The sequence below is a fragment of the Zingiber officinale genome, chromosome 4A (genome assembly GCF_018446385.1).
Source record: "Zingiber officinale cultivar Zhangliang chromosome 4A, Zo_v1.1, whole genome shotgun sequence".
NCBI lineage: Eukaryota > Viridiplantae > Streptophyta > Magnoliopsida > Zingiberales > Zingiberaceae > Zingiber > Zingiber officinale.
In genome coordinates, this window is record NC_055992.1 from 9,698,536 (window position 1) to 9,709,424 (window position 10,889).

At 37.6% G+C, this 10,889-nt stretch overlaps 2 protein-coding genes across 2 annotated transcripts; one reads left to right on the forward strand and one right to left on the reverse strand.

Moving 5' to 3' along the window:
- Positions 1-593: 593 nt before the first annotated feature.
- On the reverse strand, positions 594-5,594 carry LOC121969517 (leucine--tRNA ligase, cytoplasmic-like). Its single transcript, XM_042519657.1, has 3 exons — positions 5,436-5,594; positions 1,443-4,789; positions 594-951 (listed from the first exon to the last, which is right to left on the reverse strand). The coding sequence occupies exon 2, from the start codon at positions 4,783-4,785 to the stop codon at positions 1,483-1,485; it is 3,303 nt and encodes a 1,100-aa protein (XP_042375591.1). The 5' UTR covers positions 4,786-4,789; positions 5,436-5,594; the 3' UTR covers positions 594-951; positions 1,443-1,482.
- A 52-nt stretch (positions 5,595-5,646) lies between these two features.
- On the forward strand, positions 5,647-7,988 carry LOC121969518 (uncharacterized hydrolase YugF-like). The gene is made up of 6 exons (XM_042519658.1): positions 5,647-6,064; positions 6,545-6,656; positions 6,745-6,838; positions 6,962-7,139; positions 7,216-7,285; positions 7,422-7,988. The coding sequence occupies exons 1-6, from the start codon at positions 5,724-5,726 to the stop codon at positions 7,728-7,730; spliced, it is 1,104 nt and encodes a 367-aa protein (XP_042375592.1). The 5' UTR covers positions 5,647-5,723; the 3' UTR covers positions 7,731-7,988.
- The last annotated feature ends 2,901 nt before the right edge of the window (positions 7,989-10,889 follow it).

The following is a 10,889-nucleotide window of genomic DNA, read 5'->3' on the forward strand; positions in this document are numbered from 1 at the left end:
TCCATTTATGCCCCTATATATCCGTAATTTACTTCCTCCGTGTTGATCATGAATTGACGAGGACATTGAAAATAAATATATTCATCTTTTATCACCATGAGATTCATCTTTTATCACCATGAAATATACTGAAAGAGCCTCTAATGAGGATTATCACCTTTTGCATGTGATGTAGCAGCAATATCAGTTTATCATTTTGAAGTATTACATAAGATTCTAAGTTTAGATTTAAATAGAACCTAAACGTTAGGGACCTGAAGCGTTAGAATCCCTAGCTTGTTTACTTAAAGAAGAAAGACGGTTGGAAACAAGAATCAGAACAAAAGGTCCTGTGAATTAAAGCCTAATTTCTATAATAAAAAGAAGATTGAACTAAATGACAATCACAAAATAACAGCAGGTAACAAATTAAGAGAACATACTTCAAGTTTAAATTGGGAAAAAAGAAACATAGAATAATGAATACCAATGTGAAATTAACTCAATCGTAATAGATCTTTAGATGAAGCAGTACCCACGTATGAGTATCATAGGTAGGACTCATTTGAAAGTGCTTGCATAGTTTAAGAACAATAACTTCTGCTTCACAAGTATTTCCATACTGAAAATTTCAAACATAATTTCCCAAATCATTTATTGTAAACACAAGTAAAAGCATACACAGCCGGGCTATCATCTTACATATGGCACAAGCTCAACAAGATTCAAACTAAGAAAAAAGCATCATTGTTTCTGAGAAGTTTCTTGCATAGAAATCAGTACAGAATCAAAAGCACAACACTAACTTATTATCAGTTTCCACTCAGAATTTAAGCCTGTGAATGTTGAAATAAATTAATTCAGAGAACATGAAGATGCACTGAAACTGGGGGGAAATTTAGCGGTCGCAGCATGAGAAGGTGCAAAATTTATGAAAATACTGCCAACAAACTGTCCGGTTCGGGCTGAAAGCTGTATGAAATATAAAAGAAATAAATTAGTATACATAGTTGAAAATAAACAAATTATCCCTGTACACTTTTGTTGCAATGCAATCACTGAATAAAAACCAGTCTCAAGAGTATTGCTTGTGCTATTGTTGGCTTGCTTTATTTCCATTTGAATCCATAAGATTCTCAATGAAACATTTCTTGTATTTTCGGTATCCAAATCGATAAACACAACTGTAAAGCAAAATTTGAATCACATGATAGTTGTATTTCAGTATAAGAATTGAAAACCTCATGAATAGATTTTTTCTGACAAAAATATAACTAAACATTTAGAAAGAATACCCACCAGAAATACCACCAGATCAACATGGTTCACAAGAAAAATGAAACGTTAAAGATTAAACATGTATGCTATCAAATGTTAAAAATAGCAGATAAATTTAAGTTCCTTTAATGTCATGAATAGCAAGAATATTAGGTTCTAGATTATTCATTAAAGTAACGTCTAACCTCTAGCAGTCCTTCCTAACAAAATTTCCAAAGCATTTCTTTAGGCTTCAATTTGAAGTTCTGCAGTAGAATACTCCAATTTGCTCAAAAAGATAGCAACAGGATTGCCAGGTGAAGGTGGGTTCTGATTTAGCAATGAGTTGTATGAACCAGCTCTGCTTCGTGCAGCATCATCAGTTGCAGACAGGATTTCAATATGATCAAGACCAAGTTGTCTCTTTATCAAGTCACAATTCTCTTCAAGAACCTGAATTTCACCAAAAGGCAGTTTCAGATCCAGTGCCTGTGGACCAATTGATAAAGTTTCATCCTTCTTGAACTTAAGAAAAGGCATGCAAAGCTTCTGGATCTGCTTAAAGTTTGCAGCCTGCCCAACAACACTCTGTTTTAATGCTTCAAGTATCTCTTGATCAGGTGCAAAAATTTGTGTCTCAGCGTCATATTTGCTTGTGAGTATCCTCAAACATTCTTCTTTCCACCCATCAAATTGTTCATTGACATATATAAGACCTACTGTTAATTTGTTTTCTTCTGTTGTAGGAATTACAACACCCTTTTTAGCCTTCTTCAAATTAGATGATTGCTTTTGGAGCAACTTCCTCATTAATACTATCGTGTCTTGCAAGTACTTGTTAGCAAGCTTTAGAGTAAGATCAGGTGCGTCAGACAAAGGCCAGCCAGCATTTACAATAAAACCATCATTCTTTAGAGCATTATGCCAAACATGTTCAGCATAGTGTGGACAAATTGGAGTAATGAGCCTAGTTTGAACATCCATGAAGCGCCACAGCAAGTCACGGTTCATACCTACTGGCCCACAAGACAGCCTATATTCATCCCTAGCAGCCTGCAGGTCATAGAAACCTGTCTTAAGAGCTTCTCGGAACATAAATTTGTTGTAGTTCTGTTCAGTCGATTTGATTGCAATATTTATTTCATTGGCAAATACAAAATCAGCATAAGTATTGGGTGGACCAGCACGTAAAGTAGACTCAGAAGCCAATACTTCTTCAATCCAAGCAATTTCCTTAGTAAGCCTTAATATCGCAGCATTTGATGTTTCAAAAACAAAATTTGCATCGTCCATTCCATCCCCAGCATCTGCAAGGGAAAACCTCGTGGCATCAGAGGAGAATTCCTCTATTGCCTGACGAAGAGTCCTGAAATTTCCAGTTGACTTGGACATCTTTTCAGAGTTCAGCATAAGATGTCCATTGCATCGGAATCCACGAGGCCAATGACATTCAGACAACAGCGCAGTATGGTTATAGATACTGAAAGTGAGGTGGTTTTGAATAAGGTCTTTACCAGATACACGAAGATCAAATGGGTACCAATAGTCAAATTCTTGCTTCATCTTGTTAAGAAGAACCACAGGGACATCTGATTTTGGCTGAGGACCTCCACAAAAGATATAATCCCAGACATCATCAGTCATTTGATCTGGCTTCACAGAAGAATGATCAGATCCATACATGTCACCGCATTGCAATAGATGAGCAACAGTATAGAAGGCCATGTAGAGTGTTGAATCTGAAAGTGATTCGACTAGAAATTGCTCATCCCAAGGAAGGCGTGTACCAAGTCCAAAAGACCTGGAACATGCCCACTGATTAAGCCAACTTAGTGTATGCTCAAAACCATTTCTTGCTTCTTTATAGTACAGGTTCATCTTGGCCAAACAATCCTCTGCCTTAGCCTTCCACTCAGCCTCACCATAGGTAATGTACCATTGATCTGTGAGAGCCACGACACACTCATCACCTGATCTGGACATTACTTTTTTCTCAGGTTCACTGTACATCACTGCATCTCCTGATTCTAGCAGTTTATTCCTAATCATAGGCTTTGCTTCCTGGACCTTCATTCCTTTAAAGTCATCTACCAGCATTATACCATCAGTAAATCCTTTCAAATAGGTTAACTTTTTTGCCTCTGCAAGTTTATCTTTGTCATTCTGACTCTTGATCTTAAGATCGAGACATACTTTCTCAGCAGACTTATCTCCAAATTCTGGAATATTAATAATTGGTATGACCTCATAAGGAAGAACCCACTCATCTTTAACCCCAAACTTGGATCTCAGAGCAGGTTTTGATTTCAAATCTTGTAAAGCCATATAGTCATCAGGTGAATCACTAGGGACACTTGTAACAATCCCCGTTCCTTTATCAGTTAAGATTGTAAGCATGGGAAGTGAGTATATAATTTCATTAAAAGCAAGAGGAGACCTCAAGGGCAAACCAATAAGATCATGACCAGAGAGCTCAAGTAAACAAGTTGGCTTCTCTGGAACTCGTGACATCTTTTGATACGCAAGATTCAAAGCAGCACGTTGTGTTATAATGAAAACATCATTTTCATTAATCTCAAAAGCCCCATATTTGCCATCTGGAAGCACCCATGCATTTGTTTGCCCATACATTGTCTCAGGTCTCAATGTTGCAGCTGCTAGATATACCTTCTTTCCTTCCAAAATTTTAAATTTTGATGTAAAAGGAGGAAGGACTTCCATCTTGATCAGAACATAATCTTGTGGCTGAACACCCTCACCAGAAGCTCGATCATGATCTGCACATGGTTGGCCATCCAATGGAGAGTATATTGTATACCGCATATCCTTCACAATCTTTCCTAAGCTTTTCAACTTCCTCATTTGCCATCTGACAAAGGAGTCATAGTAGGGGTTCGTGTCTGTTGTAATAAAAGAACGCCTCCAGTCACAGCCCAAGCCGAAAGCTGTTAGATCTTCTTTAGCTAGAGGCGGAAAATAGCTTAACCAACAGTATGGATCTTGGAACTTAGCAATTTCTTCATTTGACAAACCAAGAGACTGCATAATTTCCCACTGAGACTTATATCCACCTGATTTTGCAGCAGCCTTGGACTTCTTGCTCTTAAATTTATCAGGGGCGGCAACATTGTCATTTTCAGGTTTGGGCTCCTCAATATCTTCTGCATTAGAATCCTCTTCTAAAGAAGGAAAAACAGGAGGATTCCCATATAATTGAACCTCTCGTGCAAGCTTGTCAGCTGACGCCTTGATAGGCATTCCAGTGCAGTGGAAAGCGAATGGCAAAAGGACATTACGACCACATAACCTGTGGTAGGCAGCACCAAATTCAAGTTTTGATAGTGAAAAGGCATGACCTAAATGCAGCATGCCATTCATGTACGGGTATGGAAAATTTCCAAAGAACTTCTCGCCCTCCTTAGGTGGTTTACTGCCAGCATCTGCCTCAAAAACCTTGTGTTCTTCCCATCGCTTTTGCACCTCTGACTGTATCTTAAGTAGTTGGTCCCTCCTAGCAAAGCTCCTACCTTCCTCAGCATTTGAAGTCATTTCTCTACATACAGCAGCAGGGTTTTAAAATGTTAAACTTTGAGACAACGACTGTGTTCTCACTCTTTGCAATTCAATCAAAATGCAAGAAATTTCCAAGTCAAAGAACAAAGAAGACAATACAATAGCATAACTATTGATAGCAAATACACATTTTGCACTACTGCAGTCATGGTAGTTAACTTATTGAAACAAATACCGAACATAATAAGTTTGCTTAACAAATCTAACCAGAAGAAAAAAATTGCAAAAATAACCCCTGTGAGCTTAGGGAAAGGAGCATTCTTTTGCTTGTTCTAATATACAAAGCTACCTGCTTTTTAGCACAAATTTCTGTTCAATAGTAAATAAAAATATTGTATCGCCGAAAAGTGATTTTTTTTCCTCCTCAAAATTTTCAGCGAGCAGTGCGTAAGATAAGGCACAACTTGGTCGATGATAAAAAAAGGATAGAACTGTCGTCAAATTTCCGCACCAAGGATTGTATCAGAAATACAAGCAATCAACATTGACTACACGAAACATTCAACATGTGAATCAGTAAAATGACCATTTTTAAGTACCACAAATCACATCGAACAATTACAGAGTATCTCAAACACAGGGAAGAACAATTCTGAAACATAACAAAATTGTAGAACAAAACGCACCTATACACAATTAAATTCCAGGATTTAAACCAAGGAGTCAGTTTCCAGCGGAAACGCCAGAGGAGTTGCGACGGCGCCAGAGAGACTTTGCGGCAGTGGTGGTCTTTTTTTGTCTAGGGTTTGCTATCACGTGACCCGTTCCGGTCCACAGAAACTTAACAAACTGAACCCGAATTGGTTCACAATCGGTTCAGAAAAAGAATTAGTGCAATTCATCGCCCCTTCAGACTCCTCACCGGTGGCCACCAGATTTAGTTGTGGAGAGGAGAGCAAGACGAGAGCTTGGCGATGGCTCTTGCGCTTCTCCCAACCCTTTCCTCCTCTTTCTCTCCGCCTTCATCTCCCTACATTCATCGTCTTCCTCCCTTCACCGCCTCATCCCCTGCTTCTTTTCACATTGCTACCTCGCGAGGCAGTCTGAGCCGCAGCCGCCCTCTCGAGGCCGTCTCGGGGAGCGGAGCCGGCCTTGTCGCGGCGCCAGCCGGTGGGAGCGGGGACCCGAAGGAGGTTCTCGGATCCTGCGCCACCTGGAAGTGGAAGGAGTTCGATGTCAACTACCTTGTAAGAGGCGCGGGCCCTCCTCTCCTCCTCATCCATGGATTCGGCGCCTCCATCGGCCACTGGCGCAGGTCGGGAGAGTAAAAAAAAAAGAGAGTTAAAAATCCCATCTTTTCCTCTATTAATTCCTTGCTATAGATTTTCTCGATTACCTGATTTTTCTGATGTTTAAAATTGATAAAATCTGATATATAAAAGTTAAGGAGTTTAAGAATCGGGCATCTTTCCTCTTCATGATCATATTCGAAAACGAGAAGAACATGCCAATGAGTGCAAAAGGCAATAACTCAGACAAATGTCATCTGGTTGTACTAGGGAGTTTACTTTGCTCAATAAGGAAATTCAAAATTCATTCAAATTCGTTGCTGACTCATTTAAACCAGTTTGTTGTTGTTTCGAGGTTCAATTTATAGTTGCAACATAGAGAATTCTGAAAGTAGTTTTTTGTAAATATTAATCCTCTATATTTCAATACTACATTATAATAACTCCACGAGTCAAATGTGCTGTGCCAATAGATTTATTTTTTAGCGCTTTCCACTGGACTTCAGGAATATTGGAGTATTGTCAGAGAATTATACAGTATATGCTCTTGACTTGCTCGGATTTGGTGCATCCGAGAAGCCACCAGGTTTTTCATACACAATGGAAGGCTGGGCTCAGGTACCTTTCTGCCTTTTATATCCATGTTCATCTTACCAATATCACGATTCTTTGGATGCTTATACTTACCAGCATGTTTCTCAAACAGTTGATTTTGGATTTTTTGGACGATATTGTTCAAAAGCCTACTGTGCTTGTCGGAAATTCAGTTGGAAGTCTTGCATGTGTGATTGCTGCTTCCGGTTAGTATTGGCTTTAGATTGGCAATTCCCCTTGGCATTGTGTGAACTTTCTTTCAAAGTTTCTCCTATGCAATAGATGTAGGATATGCGTGTCCAATGGTGATTCTTTGAATTGTAAACCAGAATCCACTGGAGGTCTAGTTCGAGGTCTTGTACTTTTAAACTGTGCTGGTGGCATGAACAACAAGGCTATTGTTGATGATTGGAGAATCAAGCTGATTTTGCCTTTGCTTTGGTTATTTGACTTCTTACTGAATCAGAGACCAATTGCTTCAGCTCTTTTTGATCGGGTTAAACAAAGGTACCCTTGTTGGATGGCTTTTTTGTTTCTGTGCAATTTGAAGATTGAAGTTAATCAGTACTTGTTGACAAACCAGGGAGACTCTTAAGAATATCTTACTTTCAGTTTATGGAAACAAGGCGGCTGTTGATGCTGAGTTGATTGAGGTACAATTTTTTCCATCGACCAAAATATTTGCTACTCTTATCATATGACGAGACCGAAAAACACCACACTTACAACTGGTTCAACTCAGTCCAGTTTGAATTGTTTACTAATGCACTTGTCATACCATGGACACAGATTATCAAGGGACCAGCAGATGATGTCGGGGCTCTTGATGCTTTTGTTTCTATCATCACTGGACCTCCAGGACCAAATCCTGTGTCGTTGATGCCAAAACTTTCGATCCCGGTATTGGTTTTATGGGGCGATCAGGATCCATTTACTCCTCTTGATGGGCCAGTTGGAAAGTACTTTTCTTCTTTGCCCAAGGAATTACCGAATGTGCAACTGATCGTTTTACCAAAAGTGGGTCACTGCCCTCATGATGACAGGCCAGATTTGGTGCATGAGAAGCTCCTCCCTTGGTTAGCTAGTCTTCCATGTTAAATGGAGGCATTCACTGATTGCTTAGCGCTTGGCGGCGAGCTCAATTTCAGAGGACGTCAGATAACAAGAAGCACAGCCACTTCTTTATCTTGGTGCATTGTTTCTGTTATGTGAATATTTCTTGAAGATGATACCTTGAATATAGTTACTATCAGACTCTAGTCGTTAGCTTCATCTGCTTTCATTTGAAGATCGTAGCAAGTTAGACTGCAAAAAAGATTTTGCCTTTTTGTTAAATGATGTATTTCCATTGTTCAAGGACATTGAACGTATGTACACCAGAGAGTTTGTATCAACGTTTGAATTCAACAAAAAATCTTCCATTATTATGTTCCTTTGCTAAAAGTATTTACTGTCGTTGACCTGCTATGATCTTATGTTCAATGAGTCTCACCCTTGATAGGACTGACTCTAGTGTTAGAGTCAGTCATGAGTCATATTATTTTCGTTCATATCACGAAACAAAAAAAAATTAATGACAAAAAAAACACAGAAATAATGATAATGAATCATGATCATGAAAAGTGCGCATCTAATGTTAAATTTGTCTCCGAATGCATTAACTTAATTTTTCCGCTTGTCAAAATAAGAGGTTTTCTTTTCTCTTAAGAATAAAAAAGTGCAAATATTGGGGCATAAACAGGTCACTTAGTAGAGCAAAAGGAAATTCCATCAGAATAATATTCGTGGAAGAATTTCTCTTTTAGAAATTAAGGGTGAGTATCAAAAGTATTCTTTAAAAGAAATTCTTTTTTCTAGAGTTGAAATGTTTCTTCTACTTATCTAAATTATCATTCAAATGATATATACTTTTTTCGACAAATTACTTAAACACGTACTAGTAGAATATATTTAGGTTTTAAAATTATTAAAATCATGTATCTAATATTCATTTTACCCCTCTTAATGTTCTAATTAATTAGTAGAATTGTCAAATGATTGTTATAGTATAGCAATCAATTGATAAATCTATCAATCGATTGAGATTGGTGGAATTTAACTCAATCAAAAACGAGTTGAAAAAATTACTGTTCTCAATATAGTATGTCAAATTGATATTTGAGGGTATGAATATAATTAGAAGAACTATACAAACATATAGAATTTAGTTTCATATTATTCTAAGATCTCTAAGTCCATTAGCTGATTTGGTCCACTCAGAAATCAAATTTGACACACTATATTAAGAGCAGTGATTTTTTAAACACGAATCAACCTGATTCGTGTTCAAAAAAATGTTGTATGGCCTGTGGAAAGTATGCTTGAGAGCATGAATATAATCAGGAGAATTAAACGAACACATAAGACCTGGTTTCATATCATTCCGAGCTCTCTAGGTCCATCAGCGATTTTAGCCAAAATCGGCTTATGAATCTAGAGAGCTCGAAATGATATGGAACCAAGTCTTATGTATTCGTCTAATTCTCTTGATTATATTTATATCCTCAAACATTATTTCCATACATCATATTGAGAACAACAATTTTTGAAACACAAATCAGTTTTTTTTTTTTTTAATCTATTGTTATAGTATAACAATCGATTCAAGACATTATTTTGTTGATGAACAATGTATGAATCGATTGTTACACTATAACAATCGATTCAGAGGGGCATAAATGAAATTTAATACATGATTCGGTAATTTTAAAACTTAAATATGTGATTTAGGTATTTTCAGAATTTTAGCTATGTACACGATTTAGTAATTTATTGTACTTTTTTTAATAGAGGGAGCACTTTAAATAATATTAGAGCTTTGTGATTCTGAAAAAAAGTAGTTAGTGAATAGAGGGAGCACTTTGAATAATATTAGAGCTTTGTAGTAAAAAAGTGATTACGCTCCTCATAGATGTCCCTCACAGTCCGTCTCCAGATTATGTGAAGGGAGGTATATCATGGGATCAGCTTATAGCCTATCATCAAGTGACTAAGGGATGGGAGGAGTTTTTTCCCTAAGGCATGCGTCCACCAAGAATTGATCTCTTTCCCATTATAGCAAATTTATCATCCTTTAGCCAATTAAGCACCCGATAGAGACAGTATTAGAGTTTTGTTATAGTAAAAAGTGATTATGCTCACTCCAGACGTCTCTCACAATCCGTCCCTAGGTTATGTGAAGTGAGGTAAATGACTCAAAAACATCCCAATAAGATTTACTCAGGAATAATGAAGATCCACTCGGAATTAAAGATCCACTCAGGAATAATTAAGATCCAATCGGAAATGAAGATCCAATCGAAAATGAAGATCCACTCAGGAATAACGACAGTCACTCCCTAAGAAGATATACTCGGGAATAATGAATATCCACTCGGGAATGAAGACAACCACTCCCCGAGAAGATCTACTCGGGAATAATAAAAAATTTTAACTCCTATGCAGGATTCATACTCGGGAATGTGTATACAATGGTACTTACAAATGAATCCATTTTTAATGTCTTTAACTATTACCTTGTTAAATGTAATTTTCATTTTTCAAGGACTTAGGAATTATAAATCTCATTAATGATTATTTGACTTTTCTGGGAGGATTGTTCTAAGTTCGCTATAAAGGCTCCTTTTTTGTGTGGTGAGGAGGATGGTTTTTTAGATTAAAATATGTTTGAGCTTTTACTCTTGTGAGAAGAATTTTCTTCTCGTATCCCTCTAAACTCTTTGGTGGATTCCGTAGAGTGGTGAGTTGAGAGCCCTGCCTTGTGTTACCTCTTATTTCTTATATGTTTTGTGTGTCAAATTGGTATCAGAGCGAGGTTTCCTGATTCCCGATGGGTGGTCATATAAGACAAGGGTCAAATGGTGATGATCCGGTAGCTTGTCAAAGAGACCTTCATGATATAGAGTTGGATAACTTCAGGAGACAAGTGCAACAACTCGAGCAACGCCTTGTGCATGGTGAACCCGTGAATCGTGATGTTGAGGGTCATGGTTCAGAGGATGATTATGCAAATAATGATATGGGTTTTAATCCATTTCATGGTCACAAAGATGATGATTCCACTGATGAGACACCTCAAGGGTGGGGACATCAAAGGAGCAATGTTCACGAGAAATCCTTTGACTTCAAAGTCGGCATCCCATATTTTGATGGAAGTAATGACCTGAATAAGTTCATCTATTGGCTCAACTAGGTTGAAAAGATCTTTGAATTTGGAGA